The 21,384-nt window shown below is 47.4% G+C and overlaps 1 protein-coding gene across 3 annotated transcripts in view; it reads left to right on the top strand.

Annotated features, from left to right (window-relative positions):
• CASD1 (CAS1 domain containing 1) overlaps nucleotides 1–21,384 on the top strand; it is an 895,825-nt gene that overhangs the window by 465,116 nt on the left and 409,325 nt on the right. For all 3 annotated transcript variants that reach the window (XM_069648572.1, XM_069648573.1, XM_069648574.1), the window contains one exon: nucleotides 5,136–5,255. In XM_069648572.1, coding sequence (XP_069504673.1) covers nucleotides 5,136–5,255 — 120 coding nt within the window. The remainder of the gene's footprint in view (nucleotides 1–5,135; nucleotides 5,256–21,384) is intronic.

The following is a 21,384-nucleotide window of genomic DNA, read 5'->3' as shown; positions in this document are numbered from 1 at the left end:
CTAGGTATTCATTGACTGTTCATACTGCCCTATCTATATCGCTTCCGGCTTGTGAATTCACGGCTCATCACCTGTGTGTACTGCCGCACTTTAGCGCTTCTCTGCTTGCCATGATAACCTCGAATCTAGGTTGCCCATTACCTGTCTGTACTGCTGCATTTTAGTGCTTTTCAGCCTGCCATGCTAATATCAAATCTAGGTAGCCCATTACCTGTGTGTACTGTTGCATTTACAGTGCTTTTCAGCCTGCCATGCTAATCTCGAATCTAGGCAGCCCATTACCTGTGTTCACTACCACATTCTGCTAACCTTTAGAACTTCCATCAGAGCCTCCGTTTATTTATAGTGATAGTGTGCCTGCCCACCCCCACCCACCTAGAATTTATCTACAGGAACTTGCCCCCTGCCACTGGTCGGTGGGCCCTATTTTGGATTCCCAGATGTCTTACACTACTATCATGCTCTTTAAGACTCTCCACATCGCCTACTTTTGCATAGCCTTACATGTAGCCACCATAGCCTTGCTACTTTTGGTGCTAATACCCACACATTGCCCGCGTGCGCTCTCCCTACCCCCCTCGCAACTCCATCAGCCGCCTGTTAGTGTTGCCTATTATAGCCCCTACATCCAGCCACTGTCCAGTTCTAGCCCTACTATGGGATGCCCCACGACCACCTCCACTGAACACTGCGACAGGAGGAACTACTCCAACCAATACCTTAATGACCCTGCCTTTTGGCTGGATCACTTTGCTAGGAAACCTACCCCTAACCAACCTTGTTCCCTCTCGCTCAGAAACAAAAGACTAGGCTCAAGATTCTGCCTTTTACACACCCGTAGCAATAACCCCAAGCACACTATACACACTCCACCCCGCCCACATTCACCCACCTCGACGCTGAAATCCATTACTACAGTAGCCAAACAGCCACAGATCAAGGGCGCCCTTATGAACGCCAGATCTCTTCCAGCTTACGCACTAGACATTGCTGAGATCATCACAACCCTAGAACTTGACTTTATTGCTATCTCTGAAACCTGGCTACATGCTGCATCTGGACCCTCACTATCTCTGGCCTTACCGCCAGACTACGGCATCACACGATGTGATCGTATCACTGCCAGATCTAGAGGCGGTGGAGTGGCCTTCATTCATAAAAACTCTCTTGGTCTAAGAGTGGCGCCCAATCCCAAACTCGAGTCAGCTGAACTACTCTGTCAAGTTACCACTAACATCTAACCAAACCGCCACACTCCACCTTATCTACAGACCTCCGGGTCATGCACAAACCTTTGTTGATGAAAATTCCACCCTTCTCCTCGACAAAACTAAAACCAATTTGCAAATTGTCATCCTAGGTGACCTTAATCTGGGACTTGGCGACTCTAAAGACTCCAATGCATCTGACCTGGAGAATGCTCTTACTGACTTCGTCTTTAGCATGCACATTCAAGAACCTACCCATACCAAAGGCAGGACCCTTGACTGGCTAGCCGGTTCCAACTGCAATATATAGGTCCTCTCCAATACCCCCTGTTTATAGTCCGACCACCATATTATTACCTTCAATAAATGCTGCCTCGCGTGCCCCGTCCTTGATATCTCCAGCCCCCTCCGCTAGAAATAAAAGGGACATAACAAAGGAGAAACTTCTCCCACTACTTCTCCCTTCCCTCAAAGCTGCTACACTCTCCTGCACCGACCCTACATCCTTAGCAGACACCTACAATCATAGTATGCTCACTCCTACAATCATAGTATGCTCACTGCTATAAATTGCATCGCCCCTATCAAACTCAGGAAGTCCAAACCTCATGCACATCTCAACTCTTGGTTCACACCTCAGCTAAAAGTGCTCCGTAAAGCCAAACGTTGTGCCGAAAATCGCTGGAAAAGCTATCAGTTTTATTCTTGCATCCCTCTCTTACAAAGATGCCATTATCTCTGCTAAAAAGGAATCCTTTAACAACCGCATCTTGCAAGCGGACTCGAACACAAAAGAACTCTTTAAGATTTTAAAAGAACTTGCATCCCCAGCCACTCCCCCTGACACTTGCATTAAAGACAGTAAATGGTGTGCTAACATCCAGTCAGCCTTACAGAATAAAATGTCTACCCTACTATCTAAAATCAAAGACAAACAAGACAGCCTGAAGCTGGATAACCGTCCACAAACCACTGTAAGGGTCGTCCCTTCAGACTCTCCCAATGTTAAACCTTTTGCCTTTTCCCCACTTACTATTGTTGATGTAGAAGACATCATCAAGAGAATCAAACCTTCAAACTGTCAAGGCGATCCATGCCCTGCTCCCATCATTAAGGAATCTGCCCATGACCTGGCCCCATTCATTACGGCTTTCATTAATGCCTCTTTTAAAACAGGCACTGTTACCGACAACCTCAAGGACGCCTGGGTGATCCCATTGCTTAAATATCCTTCCTTAGACCCAAGCACTCCCACTAACTTCAGACCCATAACCACCGTCCCGTTCTTGCTTAAGATCCTAGACCGCGCAGCATATCTACGGATCCAAGACTGCTTGGAATCTAATAATCTCCTTGGTCTACGACAATCTGGATTCCGCCCTAGACATGGGACTGAAACAGCCTTGATAGATCTAAAAACCCAAATCGAGATCTTAAAAGACAATGGGAAACTGGCAATGCTACTTCTCCTTGACCTCTCTGCTGCTTTTGACTTGGTCAACCACCAAATCTTATGCCAGCACCTTCAGTCTGCTGCCCACTTCTCGGACTCAGCTACAGCATGGATCAAATCCTTTCTGAGTAACATGTCCATGAGTGTCTTCTCATCCTCTACAGCCGCTGACCATGCCCCAATTCATTGCGGCATTCCCCAAGGCTCCTGTGTGTCACCCACTCTCTATAATATTTTCACTAAACCACTCTATGATGTTCTTGATTATCTGGGTGTCTCGTACACCAACTATGCGGACGACACCCAGATACTCATTCCCATCACTGGTGACTATTTAGCCGACGCCAAGGCCTTGCACGACGTTTACCTGGTCATCCAGGCATGGATGGCCCAACACAAACTATGCCTCAACGACGACAAGACTGAGCTCCTCATCTTGGGTTCCTCACAGCGTCTTAGCAAACTAGTTCCTTCTTACCAATCATTTACCATAGATGGTAATACCATCAACGTCTCCAAAGACACAAAAACATTAGGCTTTTACCTTGACGCCACTCTATCCTTGTCTCGGCAAACTGATGCAGTCAGATCAGCCTCAGCCTACACTTGTAAACCTATTGCAGCTTGTAGACCATTTCTGACTACCAAGAACAGCGTCACCCTAGCCAGAACGCTTATTATGTCTAAAATCGACTATTGTAGTGCCCTCTACATAGGGACTACCCAAGGGAATTGGAACAAACTGCAAATCACCCAGAACAACGCCACTAGGGCAGCTCTAAACATCCCCAGAAACCATCACATCTCCGATTCCAGAACCAACCTGCACTGACTTCAGGTCAAGCAGAGAATTGCACTGAAAACTCTTGCCCTCGTGCACAAATGCCTTACCAACAAGGCCCCTCACTACCTCTGCAACAGGCTCTCCCTCCGTTCCACAGCCCAACCGCAAAGAACGGCACAGATCCACAGCCTAACGATTCCAAGATTCAAACTCCAAAAGGCAGGTGGCACAAGTTTCCCTGTCCTCGCCTCCAAGCTGTGGAACTCTCTCCCGGTTACCATCAGATCTGAAGACTCATTTAACACCTTCAAGGTGAAAACCAAATCTTGGCTTTTCAATCAGAATTGAGGTATCCCTTCACCTGTACTACTAGCCACAGCCTGTCAGCCGATTGCCGCCGTCTGCGCTGTCAATCTCCTAACACGGCACATACATTGACCTACCTACCTCTGTGTTACTATCTGTACTACTCTCCCTTCAACTTTTCTATGCGATCTAGGCTCGCACTTCTTTTAGGTCGCCATGCCCCACCTTCGTTAACTGCTATGCTTAGTAATTTATGTATATTTCTGCCTGATTACTTTTCATGTACATTACCATTCATGTATACAACTTGTATGTATTTAAGATATGTATGTATAGCTTGCCGCAAGTTGCGCCCTGATGCCCCCGGGCCGGACGGTGTGCTTTATATATAAATAAACACAAACATCTATTCTAATGAAAAGGCAAGGGTGGCATCCACAGCATGTTCCTTTGGCTGTCTGGGGTAGGAGTGGAATACCCAGGTTATCATTGGTATGCAGGGACCTATGACATTGCACCTCTAAAATCAATGGCCATCACTGACCTAGAGTAGACACCCAGATGTGTCCATTAGGAAGTCAGGTCCCAAGCTGAGACAGGGCCCTGGGAACATACAGGGGCTTCCATATGTTGCACCAGAGGTGTTCTCCACATGCCGCCCCAAAGTGCTTATGACCAGCTATGGCCATGCCCATAAATGTCATAAATCCTCCAAGGGATATACAGCAGTTAAGAAGTTAGTATCAACATTCAGTGTGAAAAGGCTTATGCACAGGTAGCATAATCTCCCCAATGTACCGATGTCCGTGTTCCTCTCGTCAATCCTTGTGGTCTATACTCGCAGATCCTTGGTTCCTTTACCCGTCTAACCCGAAATGTGTCCCGTTCTGTAGCGTCTCTGTTTTAATAATTTTGAACCACGATTTATAAGAGGTCTTTAGTTTTCACGCCTTAGTCATTCACTTTTCTCAAGTTTGTTTCATGGCATATAATCAGTCCTCTTGAAAACTCCAGATCGACATCTGATTAACTGACTATTCATGTGTTTCTTTTCTTGATAAATCTTCCTATTGGATGTTGGTGGGAGGTTCCTCTGAACAGCACCCAGATTCCCAGAGCTGTGATGAGCTTTAGCAATAGCAGTCACTTAATCCACGCTCTGCAAATACTCAAGTGACCACATCGCACCACTTAGTAAAGCCCACTTTGAAGGGGAGCGGCAATAAAATAGCACCATTTGTATATTTTACTTGGTTATCTTAATGCATTTTGGACACTATGCAAGATGGAATGTAAGAAACCACTAGAGTTACAGGGGCTGTTTGTGATAAAGACTTACATTACAACATTATGAAGAGATTCTGTTCTTTTTATGTCTCAACAGTTTTTGCCTGTCTACATGCACGTTCGAGTTTTGGTTGCTGCGTACCTTTTCCAAACTGGCTATGGGCATTTCTCTTTCTTTTGGCTGAAGGGAGACTTTGGTTTCTATAGGGTATGCCAGGTAAGCGTGACCACTTTCCCATGATGCACGATTTATAGATGGAGCTATTGCTATTGTTTACCCCAGTCCTTGAGACCCTGCTGGAAATGGCTAAAGGTTATTAAGAAGTGCTTGTGCCTGATATAATCTGTATTTTACCATCAGCTTCTATGAGGCTTTAATGTGACCATCCCATCTGTTCTACCTTGATCTGACTGTTTTTCATCAAAGTGGATTTATTAGTTGGATTTGTTTTGATTGCCATAAAAGAGATGAATTAACCAACTGTATGTTACTTTTACCTCCATATTGCTCTTCCTCCTTTCAAACTTTTTAAAAACAATTTTTTTTTTATTGGTTTATAAGCAGAATAATTTACAGACATCAATAAATGATCCATAACAATGTGCATCAATAGTCTCTACCCAATCTCTCCAACTCCCCCCACCCAACTCCTGCCTATTTCACCCATTATACCATATCATATTCAACCGTCTGTCGCACACTGTACATTAATATAAACCTATTACTTCACAGGGGAAACTACCACCTCTCGGGCTACGCCATGCACTGGTACCAACAAGTCTTGTATCAGTTGCTTCCAGGAATCTAGGGATACGCTTTGTTCATCTTGGCCACTACAGGCCGCCTCTTGCCATACTGCGGTTTCAGCTTTTGACCACTTCTGGAGGTCTCTCCACCACAGGCCCATCTCCGGTCCTTTGAGTGCTTTCCATCCCATAGCTATCCTCCGCTTTGCCAGTATGTATGCTAGGTCTTTCAATTTCCTCCTTTCAAACTTATCGAGCAACCTGCTCCTGATGAATCTGCTTAATGCAGATAAAGGTTTTGGAACTCAGTATTTCCGCTTTGTAAACTATAAGGGTGCACAGTGGGGGCATGGTGGTTGGTAAAGACTATTTATGAATGAAAATTGAAAGAAAAACTCTATCTTGCCCTAACGCTTAAGACATGATCCTTGAGGGAATGTTTCCTTATCCCCAGGTTGCAAGTACCTTTAGTAAACAAAGTTCGAATTTCCAAATTGTAAGGTTCTTTTGAAGTTACAGTGCGCTCTCAACTGGTGGGGGGGGGGGATGTCTCCCTTCCACTGGCCTTTCTCAGACTTTTGGTAAAGTTCGAAAACGGCTGGGAGAATGTCTCCCTCCAATGACCTTTCTCAGGCTTCTGGTCTTAGATGCGGTTCCCAGACCCCTGTTGGTGGACCGGTTTGCTTCCCTTCCAGGTACTGTGACGAAGAAGCGGGATTGTGCTTCGCTTCCTCACTCGAACACCTGGCTCACTACTCTACCAGGTATTTCTATGACTGAATTTACTAAAGGCAATCTCTGCACATGGATATGGGTCCCAGACCCTGCTTCTCAGGTTGCCCGTGCTTTTCCAATCTTCTCCAACAACCTAATACCTTTGGTTTCAACGCTGGGCCTCTTTATGAACAGAGCGTTCATCAGCTCTGTTCAGGTTCCTGTACTCTATCTCACACGGGCTCTACGCTCCCTGTGATAGCTCCACAATGGCGCCAGTGGGACGGCTGGAGGCTCTCTCCATGACCGCTCCCTTTCTCTTGATCCGGACTGCTCCAGCAGCTCTGTATGCTTTCCCATGTTCTCTCACGCAGGGTTGGTTCCTTTTGCGGCAGCTCAAAAGTAAAGAAGGCTGGGCACCTGGAGGCTCTATCCACGACTGCCTGGTTTAGGGCTTGCTTCTGCCTGACCTCCTACCTTCCAACTCTTCACCCGGTCTGCAGACTGTAGACCAGATCGAGACGCCTCTGGAGAGGTATCTGGGGTCCCAGTTAGCAGTCTCCTCGTCACGCCAGACCGGATGACTTCCTGACCCTTGGCTCCTCCTGGGAGTAGCCCTCCCTCTGGTCAGTCCTTGTTGGGGAGAATTCTCAAAAATGTGCGAATTCCAACTTTGCTGGATTTTGAGGACTTGATTTTTTTTTACCTGGAGATAGTGTGTGCCTTTTTCCCACTCTCTCAAGTATTTTATGTGATGTTATACACTGTTTCGTTTTGGTTATGGAGTCTAACCAACTCCATAGGCAGCATCTTTTTTTTTTTCTTTTTTTTTAAAATATGTTTATTTTGAAACAAGTACAGTTATGCATTACTTCAACATTCCAGTCACATTTTGATCACATTTCCCCCTCCCCCCCCCCCCCCCCCCCCCCCCATCCTCCACTATGAATGGCTGTCCGGGTTACGGTCCTGGAGGTTGGGGCTCCCTCCCCTCACTATTTATGCTTCGCTCCCCTCGTTGAGTGTACTCCCACTGCACAGGATCAGCTTGGCCTGCTGGGGCTTTTATGTGAGGGCTGGGAATTTTTGGTCGTAATCCAGAAATGGGCCCCAAATGTTTTGAAAGCGGTGAAGAGTCCCCGCCTTAGCCGCTGTCACCTTCTCTGCGATGAGGATATCCCATATTTTGGTCCACCAGAGGGGTAAAAGTGGTCCTTCCCTAGCTTTCCAGGAGCGGGCAATTGTTATTCTTCCTGCTAGTAGGCATTTCGACAGGAGCTTAGCTTTGGCTCCTGACCTCGAGTATATTCCAGGGACCGGAGCACCCAGCAGAATGGGTTCAGTCTCTAGGGGGAGCGTTGTTTGGGTGATATCTTCAATGATATTCAGGCACTGTCTCCAAAATTGTTGGGCTTGTGGGCACGTCCACCACATGTAGAGGAAGGACCCCGTGTGTCTGCATTGTCTCCAGCATGCCGGGTCCAGGGAACGGTTCATTTGGTGGAGCCTCAGGGGGGACTAGTACCAGCGTAGCAATATTTTATAAGCAAATTCCCTGTTGGTAATGCAGGCTGAGGATGAGTGGGCCCGAGTCCATATGTCTGCCCAGGTCTGGTCCTCTATGGGATGGCCTAGGTCTGCCTCCCATTGTGCAATAGCGCGAGTTTTAGAGGCGAGGAAGTCCCCCTGGAAACGTTTATATAGGGCAGAGATCTTACCTCGGGTCATGGGAGATCCATCAGGGTTAATTCAAACGCTGTAGGAGGGCGAGCTGCTGCGAGATGAGTTTGCGGGTGGGAGTACCAATGGCAGAGATGGATGTAGGAAAACCTGTCTGTCTCGCAAAGTTGAAAGGCTTCCTTGCATTGGAGGAAGGTGCACGCCACCCCCCCAAACGAACAGTTGCCCCAGCGACTCCAAGCCCCCTGCGATCGAGTTCTTAAAGTTCCAGGGGTTCATACCAGGCAAAAAGGTTGGGTTATGGAATACCGGCGATGAGGGGCTCAGTACTCTAGGGACACTTTAGTGCTCTGTCCCATGTGTCTACAGTGTGCCTGGTGGCGAGCAGTAGTCTCTGTCTGCCGCACAGGCGGTGGAATGTGTGGGAGAAAGCATAGGGGGAGGGATAGGTGGGATTGTTCAAGTTCCACCCATCTCGGGCGGTCAGAGGATATCCGCCATGCTTGGGTGTTCGCCAGTTGTGCTGCCAACTGGTATCCTTGTAGGTCGTGTACTCCCAGGCCGCCCAATCTTGCATTCCCTAGCATCGTTCTTAGGGGGATTCTGGGTTTTTTCCCCCTCCAGATAAACTGCAAAATGTTCCTCAGGAGATCCCAAAGAGCCGGCAGTGGGATAAGCACTGGGAGTGATGAGCAGGCATATAGGAATCTGGGAAGAAGGTTCATTTTACAGGCAGTGATGCGGCCCATCAGTGAGATTTCCTGTAATTTCCAGGAAATCATCTGCCAATTCCTTAAATTCCTTAAAGAGAGGGGGAAAGTTTACACAGTAGACGTCCTTTGGTTTCGCCGGGATTTGGACCCCCAGGTAGGGGATTGCCGTGGCTTTCCACTAAATGGGGCATAGCGGGGTCAGGGTTTCCTTTTCCGACGGGGTCAGGCCTATCCCAAGGGCTGCAGATTTGTTGAAGTTGATGGAGAAGCCAGTGACCCTTCCATAGTCCTTTATCTCGGCCAGGGCGTGTTTCAGTGAGAGGCAGGGCTGTGACATGGTAAGTAGGACATTGTCTGTGTATAAGGCCACTTTGTGTTGGGAGTGCCAACCTGGAGTCCCTTGATGGAGTCATTTAATCTGATTCTTTGGGCAAAGGGTTTCATGATCAAGGCAAATAGAAGTGGTGATAGCGGGCAGCCCTACCTGGTCCCGCTGGTCAGGGGGATTGGAGTGGAAAGGGTGCCGTTGATTCTCAGAAGGGTCTTTGGTGATTTGTAATTCGCCAGGACCATGGCTCAGAACTCCGGTCCGAAGCCAAAGGCCTCTAGGCTGAGGTTCATGAAGGTCCAGTCGACCTTATCGAACGATTTGGTGGCGTCGAGGGCTAGGAGTGCCAGGCCTTGTGAGTCCCGGGTGGCCAGGTCCAGTGTTCTGCGTATATTATTGCTTGTTGCTCTGTTTTTGATGAATCCGGTCTGGTCCGGGTGGATTATGTCAGGCAGGATGTGGGAGAGGAGTGTTGCCAGGACCTAAGAATAGATATTGGCATCGATGTTCAGCAATGCAATAGATCTGTAAGAGGCTGGGTTTGCTGGGTCCCCCCCCCAGGTTTAGGCAAGAGACTGTGATAGATTCTTGCATGGAGGGGGTTATAGTGCCTGTGCTCCGAAAGGAATTAAAAAGATTCACCAGTGGCGGTAATAGTTGATGTCTGAAGATTTTGTAGAATTTGGTGGTATATCCGTCTGGTCCGGGAGCTCTGGATTTAAGGTTTTTTATAGCCTCTTCTACCTCTTCTCCTGAGATCGGCGCATCCAGAATGTCTCGGGTTGAGGGCTTCAGCTGGGGGAGGGTGGCCTTCTGCAGGTATTCAGTCTGCTCCTGCAGGTTTCGTGGTGGTGCGGACATCACTTGCTTAAGATGATTGGTCGCTAGCCATAGTTTCTCCGGCTCCGAGTATTTGATTGTGCCCTGGGGGTCTAGTAGTCCGATATCGGTGTTATTCTTCTTGATTTTGGCGAGTTTTGTTTCCAGGATGTGGGGGTTTAGCCCCTTCCTAAAGAGAACTACCGTGCCCCCTTTCTTGTTGCCACCTGAGGCAATAAATTGCTTTGGGAATTCTTGTGAGCGCAGGTGCCCGAAGTCCGCTGGTAATAAGTGGGTTTCCTGGAGCAGGGCCACTGCTGCTTCCTCATCCTGCAGCTTCTGTAGGATAGATTTACGTTTGGGGGAGAATTCAGCCCCCTGACATTGAGGGAGGAGCAGTGGGGGGGGGGCACTGCTATGGACCTGAGACTGTTCTTCTGCAGCGTTTCAGTATATGGCATCCCGCGCCAGCGTCAGGAGATCCGGGTCTGAAGGAGAAATAGGGTCACGCCAATTCGGACCCCGTTTGAGTGAGGGCTGCAGGCTATCTGTATATGAAGTGACAGCTTCCCGGCCTCTTGCGTATGCGCCTTCCTGTAGTATTTGGTCATTTCTTCATCCTGTCCCTTGGGACCCTTGTCCATGTATTTCGCTTTTCTTTCGGCGGGGGCATAGGATCCCCACCAGTGGTAGTCTCAGAAGCACCTTGGGAGGTGGTCCCGGGCAAGAGTGGATGGATAATTTGTGCGGCGTCCTCGAGGTGGCTGATTCTCCTTAGGGTGCACTTGTAGGTGAATTGTAGCGCTGTTGGAAAGAGCCATCTGTAACAGACCTGTTGGGCCTGAAGGAAGAAAGCCAACGGTCGGAGAGACCTTCTTTTTTTCAGAGTGAGGAGGGAGAAGTCCTGGTAGATTTGGAGTGGGGAGCCCTGAAAGGTTAGCTCGTCCCGGTTGCGACAGATTGATGAGATGGCTTCTTTAGTGGTGAAAAAGTGTATCCTGGTAATGACATCGGAAGGAGAGTCTGACTTCACCCCGCGGCGTGGTCGTAACCTGTGAGTGCGATCTAATAGGTTTGGGCCTTATCTAAGTGTGGGAGAAGGGACTGAAAGAGGTCCCCCACGTATTGCGGTTTTGACCCGGAACCGAGGCAGGTATACCTAAAATTCATAGGTTATTACGCCGGGCTCGATTTTCCAAGTCCTCCTGTTTGAATTCCAGGATTTCGCATCTATCTTGTAGAGCTCTGATGGCGTGTTGGATTCCGTCTATAGCCGTGGTATGGTCTTGGGCTTGGTCCTCAACCTTCCCCAATCTTTGCTCTGCTTCCATCACCGTCTGGTCAGTGTGCTCCAGTTTTGTAGAGAGTTTGGCCATGCAGGACCTAAATTCAGATTTAATGTTGGCCATAAAGTCCAGTAGGTCGCTTCTGGTTGCGAGGGTCTCTTTGCCCTCCTGGTCCATCTGTGGCGTGGAGTTGGGAGGGTCCTGTTTCTTCCCTTTGTCTGCCGCCAGCAGCATTGTGGCAATGTCTGTATTCTTTTTGGGTTTAGGTTGCTTGGTCATGATGTCTCCTGGACAGGAATGCAGAGGCACCGGGGAGGGAAAGAGTAAGGGGGGGAGGGGGTCAGGGAGCAGGCTAGGGCACCCCAGGAGCTGGTTGGTTGCAGATAGGGGCGTAGTCCATTGTCGCTGCAAAGTGTGGGGGGGGGAGACCCGGTCAGGGCAATGATCTTGGTTGGTATTGGTGTATTCCTTGTTGACTTGAGGAGAGTTAGTTAGTCCATGAACCGGAGTGAAACATATGAGCAGGTGGGCGGCCACAGGTCTTTCAAGGGCAGAGAAGAAGTACCATGAATCTCCTTGGTGGAGGGACAAGGGGTCGCTGGGTGTGCCGGGGCGCCCCAGGAATGGTGTTGGGTACCTCTGGAAGCCAGTTAGTCCATGAGCCGGAGTGGAGTAGGAGCATGGCCCCACCAGTCTTTTGTGGGTAAAGAAAAGGTGTCCTATACACTATAGGCAGCAGTGGGTAGGCAGGAGACCCCGGGACCCTCCTCTCACGAGTGCCGGGTTTCCGGAAGGTTATATTTGGTTCCCAGAGGCGAATAAGGTGGGAGGAGGAAGGCCTCCTCCCCCAGCGTTGTGAGGCGTCCAGGAATTTCCTCAGTGGAGGGCAGGGGGGTCATTGAGTGGGCTGGGGCGCCCCAGGAATGGTGTTGGGTGCCTCAGGAGGCTTGTGAGACTGCAAGGCCCGGGGTAGATCGTTGGGCTTCCTTATTTGCCTTCCCTCCACAGTAGGGGTGTGGGGGTATCCCTATGCCAGGCTCTGAATGCCTGCACCATAATGCCCTCCAGCAGGGTCAGGGCGCTCCCACGGATCACCTGCATGTTATGTTGCAAGCCCCCAGCGGACCCTCCACTCATATGCACATATGCACTGGGGCTCCTGGAGGTTATGCTCTCTCCCAGAGGCGATGAGGGTAGGAGGAGGAGGCCTCCCCTGTCCAGCATTGTGGGGTGGATAGATGCCACCTTGATGGGGGGGGGGGTGATGGGTTGCTGGGTGGGCTGGAATTGGTGATAGGGGCACCTGAAGGTCGGGTGGAATTTGTGGGACCAAGGCTAGGTCAGACTTTTATAGTGGGGGGGAGGGCAGCCACCCCTCTGCTGGGTTCCAGGCAGGGGCTCCCCTAGATGCCCGCCTCACACTGCCACCAGGATGCAGGCAGGCCCCGGGTTCCAGGCAGGGGTATCCCGCCCGGAGGCACACGTCCCCCAACGCTGCAGGCAGGCCCTTGTGAGGCGCGCGACGGGGATCGATAGACACCAGGCAGGGTGGGCGGGCAGGCCGGGAGCAGGGCAGCACGCTCTCGGTGTGCGCTGTGTTGGGCCGTTAATGGGGATAGCACCTCCCAGAACACAGCGCCCACCGTCCGGAGGACACCAGGTCTTCTTCTGTCATATGGCGCTCATCGCTCCGCGGTCCCGCTGGGACCCGGGGCCACCAGTCATCACTTGTCCTCCCTGTCCTCTCTGCTCCTCCCCTCTCGGCCGCAGTACCCGTCCGCCATCTTGGATCCTCAGATGCCGGTGGGCAGTTACTTTCACCAACAATTTCAGACACTTGGGGTATAGAATGCCCATACATTTTATGCCAGCTGTGCTCGGAGCATTCCAGTTGCACTAGCTGGTGTTTCCGACCCGTTCGGATCGCAGGAACAGCATAATTCTTACATAGCAGTGGGCTCCCCACGGAGGCCGTTAAAAGAGCAGCCACATCGATGGCCACACTCCCAGGCATCATATTTTACAATTGTCACAAAGCACCTTCCCAAGGTTTCAATACCTTCTCTGGAATCAACTACTGTTTTCCAGAACAGTGGAGTGAAATTGACTTCACTTAGTCCTGTACATTTCTAGACCCAGCACACCTTATCTTACAATACAGGGTTCCATAGTATGCCCTATGTCTAGATACTCATGTAAAAGTCAAATGTTACCCTTTCCTCTCAGAATGGCTGGTGACAGTGGTTTTACAATCAACTACTATAATTAACCCCGACCGCGAACTGTTTGCAGCTCCGGTAACATTAAATTGCGGGAGCCATGTTTTTCAAGATGGCCCCTGAGCCTCCTTTGTTAAAACAGGTCCTGGTCTTCTTTTTTCGCCATTTCCTTGTGGAAAGGTCCTTCTCAAGTTTTTCTCTGCGTGACAAGCCAGGTTTGGTCTCTTTGTTCATTCGCCTTTGGTGGGCTTCAGAGTGTCTGGGGTAGGCAGGAAGCGAGGGAGGTGCCTGAAACGCCATGTGCTTGGTCTCCTGTGATGATTGGCTGGCTGACTGTCCGGCAAGGACAGTCACCCTGCTTGGTGAGTGGCAGCTAAATTGGAATGAATGGGAGAGAACTGAATAAAAGGCGAGTCTCTTGACTTGCAAGGGAGAGTCGGCCATTGGACGAAGGAACCAAAGAAGAGCTTAAGGAGGACGGCTGCTGCAACTCCTGGACCGTTGGTTTGCCCGGTGATGCCCTGCTGCAGGTCCGAATCGCCAAGTTCGCATCGACAGAGAAGCCCTGCAAAGGTTGACTTCTCCCTTTTGAGTTGGAAGGACCAATCAACTCCCAAGTAAGCCACCTGGACACCCATCTCAGAGCTGGTTGCAGGAAACCGTAGAGCCAGGGAGAGGGTCACCAGATTGTGTGCATTGCTTGTAATCTGGCTTAAAGCTTTTGGAAGATCCTTTGGACTCCCACGAAGCAGGACCGACCAAGCCTAACCCCCCCCTCTCAGTTGAGTGCGGGACCTCAGATGTGAGGAAAGTCCAGCTTGACAGCCAGGAACCGCGCTTATTGCTATTTTTTTTTTTTTTTTTATTTGTGTATGGCTCTGTTACAGAAGTAAGAGGGCCTTTACAAAATATGAACAACACATATACATATAATATACATTTGCTGTACCGCAAGGAGATAAAACGCGAAACAGTCACTGAAAGTAAAGTTTGCCGGTTGCCAGCTTTGACAGTGCCAGTACAGTGCAGGAGTCCCCCAAAGTCCTCCCTCTTGTCCCCACGACTGAGGCCAAGGAACAGTGAGATCTGCAGAGCTGTACAGGAACACAGGAACAGAAGTCTCCAGCTGCATCTTTTTCTTCTTTACTAAGGTACTGTAAAACTATCCTAAGAGAACTTGCCTCTTACTGTGGAAGTGCTTGTAACTTCTGCAACTCACAATTCTATTCAGCCTGTGGCCCTAGATTTGATTCTTCTTGTTCTCAAAGACTCCTAAGAACTTGTGCAAAGACTTTTCCATTTACATACCTGAAGTGCTGCATCCTATACAAAGACTTTGGCCCATTGACTTTGGCTTAGCCTATTGAATTGAATGACTCTTCTCAGAGCTATCTGAAAGTATTTGCCCTGCTAATGACTATTTGTATTTCTTGTGTTCTAATAACTTTTGCCTTTTACTTTTTAAAGAGTATTCTGTATGCCAACAGTGAGGTATTAATGTCCCCAGCACCCTTGTTACTGAAATCACCTGTGGGTATAGGTTGTGTCTGTGGGCCATCCCAAAAGGGCCTTGTCTGATCCAGAAACTCAGAGTGTACAGTATTGAATTATATTTGTGTGTTAATATTCTATTGCTCCCTTCTGAAGAAGGCTTTATAACTGACTGATAAATAAATTATTAATTGTTTATGCAAGAAACCTTGAGTGTAAGAGTTTATTTGAATACCTGTAACTGTGAATCTTTGTGTAACTCCACTACAGCTCACATTTCCCTTCTTGAGATAAGCCTGGCTGCTCAACATGCTACCAGAACTGTGTAGAACAAGCTTATACCAAAGGTTGTGTTGCCTATACCTTTAGTCATAGTTTTGTAGTGTTCCCAGAGGGTACTGAATTCAAAATTTGCCTAACAATCCTTCTTCCCTTTTTTTTTTTTATTTATACTTTATATAACCCAAAGGGTTTTTAAAAGTGAACTTTTTATTTCTTTCTTTCTTTCTTTCTTTCTTTCTTTCTTTCTTTCTTTCTTTCTTTCTTTCTTTCTTTCTTTCTTTCTTTCTTTCATTTTCGCTTATATGCCTTTTTCGACCGTTGACAGAATTATGTCCAGAATTTTTGCCGTGGCAGTTACCCAGGTGGTTCTACCACCTCCAATCAATCTCGGCCACCAGGTCTCTAGATCATAGGTATGGGCCGCGGCTAAGATTTCTTTCAGGTAAGGACCTCTTATTGAGTCAATGTCATGATGCCTACCTCCAAGGAGCCAGGTCCGACCCAGCAACCCCAGAGGCAGGCATCATTTCCCCCAGGGGAGTGCCAGCAGGCCCAAGCTTGGGGCCCTTTGGACGCAGTCCTGGCGCCGTAGGCGCCAGGCTCATGTTGGACCTCTGTCCTGGCGCCTTAAGCGCCAGGCTCATAAAGCTAGACATGTGTTGAAGTGTCTTATTGTGCACTTACCTGATGCAGACCATGCTGCCACATCCAGGCCCTCTTGAGGCCTGAATAGGAACTACTTTACCTGTGGGACTACTTTCCACCCGGGTGTGGTCGAGTAAGGATACACACTTGGAACTTCTTCCAAAGCTATTTAAACCACACCCGATCAGCAACTCACGCTTCGCGTTGTTCTGCTCCTCGCAGCTGGACGCTCACCGTGTCAGCTCCTGCAGCTGGACTTCAGCCACGCCTGTCAGCATCCTGGGTCACCTGCAAAGGGAGACAAGAGACCTACCAGCTAATCTGCACCACGAAGACATCACCGACGATCCTGAAAGGGAAGACACCATTTTTAAAAGCATTTCGTTACGATCGCTGCAGCGCTGCATTTCACTCACCTTTTCCTGGGTTCCTCCATCTTCAGCAGCGATCATCCGGATACACAGCCACTTCCCAGAGCCTAGAGAAAAAGACAAGAATAAGAGGTGAGAGTAGGAAGGGAATAGGAAAAGCTCAGTTTCCTTCTAAGACTTACCTGTTGGGTCATTCCCATTTCATTTCGGGTCTTGCTGCTTCCAAGCAGGACCCCGGCCCCTATGGGGAAAAAAGACAAAGACATTAGTTGAGCGAATGCAAAAACATTACATGAGCGCTCATCTAGGACTTACCAGATCTTTACTGGAACTGCACGTTTCACTTCGGGTCGGCGCCATATGTCCGGCATTCCGAACCCCGGCCCCTGTGGGGAAAAGACATCAACATCAGCGCTTTGTTGCAAGAAGTCTCCAAAGGAATCTTCATTCATCACCTGAAAAAAGACAATGAACATTATTATTTAAAGCTTGAACTTTTGAACTTGCAACAGAACTTTTACAGCGCCTTACCAGTATAATCAAGCTTACCTGAACTCCCATCCAACCTCAATCCAGTGAAGTAACTGGGTTCAAGCGCTCCTGCGTCAGAAGCAGGATGGAGAGCTCGTCCTTTCAGACCCTAAGGTGAGACTTCACGGGGAATCGTGGAAAGGTATCGTGGAGGGTTGGAAGAGAGTGGGAGGCTTGAGCATAACTCAGTCAGTAGGTAATACTCCCTTTTCACGCACAGGGGAGTATTCCTGCGAGCCGGAGAAGCCAGAGTAGAAGGCCCTTCCTCTCCATCTTCAGAGTCCTGCGTTTCACCATTGAAGAAGCATCAGCACTCGAAGCCAGACCTGCGCCTCCGTGGGAATCAGGTGAGCGTTACAGTCAACTCCTGGGCATCTTAACAACAAATGTTCAATTGTTTCCACTGTGCTCAGATCTTTACAAAATCTACACGTGTTTGTAGTGGCCAGGCCTCTTATCTCTAAGATTTCATTTGTGGGTAGTAAATTGAGGCGGGCTCTTAAAAAATATTCCTCAGCTTTCTATTGGGATACTTTTTCACATATGGTTGAAGTTCGTGTAGTTTGTGAGCAGTATATGGCAGATGTGAGGTTAGTTTGTATGAGGCTGCCTTTTCCAAAGTACATATCCAATCCATCTTGTTTAGCTTTTTTTGGATTTTTGTCCGATTATCCATTAGATCTTTTTTTGAGCATTGGATATGGTCGAGTTTTGTTTCCTGGATTCTGTACCATTTGGTCAGACTGGCCACACCACCTTCTTCTGTTTCTTTGTTTATTGCTCCCACAAGCATTGGACGATTTTCCAACAGTAATTTTCTGAGCAGCATCATTCTGTTCCTTTCCACTATAGAGACCAGTGAGAGCTGGCTCATTTCGTGTCTAATCAGGGCTATTGGCGTTGATTTTGGTAATTTCAAGACTTCTCTCCAATATTGACTTTCCATCTTGTTCCAGATGTTTTATGGTATCCCAAGCATCGCTTCACCTCCGTAAACTAGTGTAGGAACAACCTTTACCCTGTAGAAGTCCACAATTGGAATGAGTGAAAAACGGCCATATTTTCTGTCAATCGCTTTTGCTTGCGATGTTAAGTTCTTTATTTTCCTGAAGCAGATGTCTTTGCATTACAAGCTCCTTAGATGAATTGTCCACAATAATGCCCAAATATTTAAATTAATTTACTGTTTCGATCTGTTCGCCTTCCAGGGACCAAGCGAAAGAGTCACCTTTATTTCTTCTTTTGCCAAGGAGCATGATTTTGGTCTTTGCTTTATTTATTTCGAGACCATTTGCATTTATATATTCCGCAAGGTTGTTTTAGTTGTCTCTGCAACCCTATTGCGGTTTGATCAGCAATTAAGATGTCGTCCACGTACATGATTCTTGAAATTTTCATCTGTCCAATTTGCGGGGGAAAAGATCTTATTTTTTCTTCTGTTTCTTTGTAGTCTCCAATGAAACTCAAGAAGAGTGCAGGAGCCAAAGGGCATCCTTGCTTGACCCCCTGGTTGGTTGGGATCTCCTCCGAAAGTGTACCTTGATTATCAAGCCTCACTTGTATCTTTGTGGCTGTGTGTAAAGCCATGATTGGATGTAAGATTTGTTCAAGGCATTTCCATGATCTTAGCTTCTCCCATAGTCTCTGTCTATTAACTTGATCAAAAGCTTGTTTTAGGTCAATGAAGGCCATATAAATTCTGGTCCCTCTCGTCTGGCTTTTGTTTTTTAGGATGTTAATCGTTCGAATGTTGACTGTGGTTCCCACGTTTTATTTAAAGCCAAATTGAAGAGGATCTTCGCAGGGTGCCTCCTTTGCCCATCTTAGGAAATGTCATAAAAGTAGCGAACCATACACCTTCCCAATCACGTCCAGCAAAGCAATGGGCCGGAAATGTTTTGGGTCGTCCCTTGAGCCTCTTTTATAAATGGGTACAACCACTGCATTTGTCCAGGATTTCGGCAATACCTTTGCAATTGTCAATCTTTGGAATACCTCGCTTATGAAATTGGCCCATGCCTCAGGGCGTTCTTTTAAATGTCTGTTTGTAAGGCCGTCTGGCCAGGTGCCCTGGAGTTTCAGTTTTTTTAAGATAAATAAAATGTCCTCCGGATCATGAAGCTCAATCCAAGGTTCGGTGTCTGTGAAGTTTGTGGGTTCCATGCCCTCTCGGTTGAAAAAGAGGTTTTCAAAATGCGCTGTCCATTAGCTTCAGGAATGCCATTAATGAAAGCATCTGAGTTTGTCCGTTCCGTTGCGTTGATTAAAGCCCAAAAAGTTCTCGAGTCCTTAGTGGTTATGCATCGCAGCATATCTTCAGAGTCTTTTTGATACATCGCAAGACGATGGGTTTTCAGCCAGGATTTATAGGTTTTTTGTTCGCTTATCCATAGTTGTTTATTATGGTTTGAGCTGTATTTTATTAGTCTTCGCTTGACCCTCCTAAGTTGGCGTCTTTTTTCAACTAAAAGGTTGTCATAGGTGTGGATTGACTTATTCGTATTAATGCGATTTTGCAATCTCGGTTTTTTGAAGACATTCAATAAAGTACTATAGTTTGGTAAATTGTCAGCTTGCGCCTTTTGCTCTATCTTGGTGTAATTTTTCGTCAAAAAGAGATGACATTGTCCAAGCTCAAGGCAAGTCGGTTTCCTTTTGTGTTTACTTCGAGCTTTGGGGTCAAGAATGTTTGTTCATAGGAGACGTTTGGCCAAGTTAAGGACAAAAGGTTGTGATCGCTCGCCTTTGTTTTGATGACGTCAAAAGATGAAATAATAGACAGTAAGGCTGTCGAGGCGTAGATATAGTCTATTGTTGCCACCAAGCCTCGACCTTCCCAAGTTGGCAACAGGTCCGAGTTCTGGAATGTTGAGCTCACATTTGTCAGGTCTTTAGCTTTCATCAGTAGCGACCATGCTTTTCCCCTAGCTTCGGCTTTGGTTTTAATTTGGTTATTAGTGCATACGGCATTCAGGTCTCCACAGACTAATAGATGTGTTTCAAAATGGTCGATGTATGCTTTGTCTATTTCTAGTTCGACCATGTCCAGAAAATCCTTATTTGAGATGGCTTCAGGATTCCAGTACAAGTTTATAATGATTGCTGTTATTGAGACTGGTTTCATTTTTTGTATATCCCAGTATTTCCATTTGACTTGCACTGAGATCATCAAGAGAGACTGAGTCAGAATCTTAATCAATTTTATTTCTTTTCCTACTCTTACAGCAATTATCAGGCCAGAGGAAGGTCGTCCTTTTTGTCCCTTTTTGTCAGTCGCAAACGCAATTTCAAATCCATCCAGAATAGGCTTTGTATTAAGCCATGTCTCTTGTAAACATATAATGTCGAAGGTAGCAAAGTTCACGTCGTTCTGTACAGTGAGGTGCATAAACCCTCGCGTATTCCATGAGCAGAGTTTTGCATGGTTTATGTTTTGGCCTCTTTTCAGGTCGTCTCCAAAATTTTTGCCAGAGATGAATTGCTATTTTTTGCTTTGAGAACTCAAAGCTTTCGGGAGCCAGGCCCACATGTTTTGTAGAGGGTTTAGATTGTCTTTTGTTCCTTTGGCATTGGCAGCCGCTTTCGTCTCCTGTGTGCACGTTCTTCTGATCTGCAATACTGGCCCCTTTGGCTTTCTATCGTATTTCGTCACTTCGGCGTCTAGATCTTTGTTCGTGCGCCCTGAGGTGGAAGCCATAGTGTCTGGCTTTGTTGTCCTTTCTTGGCCGTGTTCTCGTCTAGACAGATGCCTCATTCTTTCCTGGACTCCAAATTCTGAGTTTTCATTTTTGTAGTGTATTGGAAGATTTATTTTTTGGCTCCTCCCTTTTCGGGTTCTGTAATCACCTCGTGGGTCTTTTTCTTTCCTCTGGGACTGTTTTTTTTCGCTCGGGTTGTTTAAGTCTACTCCTTTTGCTCCTCTCTCTTCTCCCAATTCAATGATATTGTATCCCATTTTTAAGAAGTACTTCACGGGGTCACACAGCCTCCGCTTAACTGATGTAGAGGAAATGAATAAATGGGCCATAGCTTGGCATCCTTCATGAAAGGGCTCAACTAGTTCCAGATCTCTGGAGTTAAGTTCGGGATACTATGTAGTAATTCCATCACAGTTCTCCTGTTCAAGATCACATAGTCACGGCAGTTTCCAAGTTGTTCAATTTTAAAGGCTGGAGTGCCTCTAAAGTACTTTTTGGGTGTCGCCCCTCGTCCTTGGGCCTTTCGTTCGTATTTTTTTTCATGTCTTTTCTGTTTTGTTTCATGTCTATTCACTTTTCTGTCTTCTTTCCATGAGCGGTGCTCAGGTCTGTCTTGTTTTACTGCCTCTTTTTCAGGTGTAGTGGGAAATTGTTTTTCACCCCTTCTGTCCCAAAATAATTCTAGTTCTTTTGTTGAGTCTGAGTTTTGCGAACTCTTCTTGACAATATTTGGTCCAATTTTTGCCTGCTTTATAGGGCCCCAGTTTGCATAACAGGAGATCTTTTTACAGCGATCCTCTAGTGATAAAAATATTCTTTTAT

Source organism: Ambystoma mexicanum, chromosome 2q (genome assembly GCF_040938575.1).
Source record: "Ambystoma mexicanum isolate Mex_15411 chromosome 2q, UKY_AmexF1_1, whole genome shotgun sequence".
NCBI lineage: Eukaryota > Metazoa > Chordata > Amphibia > Caudata > Ambystomatidae > Ambystoma > Ambystoma mexicanum.
This window is presented reverse-complemented; position numbering and strand designations above follow the sequence as displayed.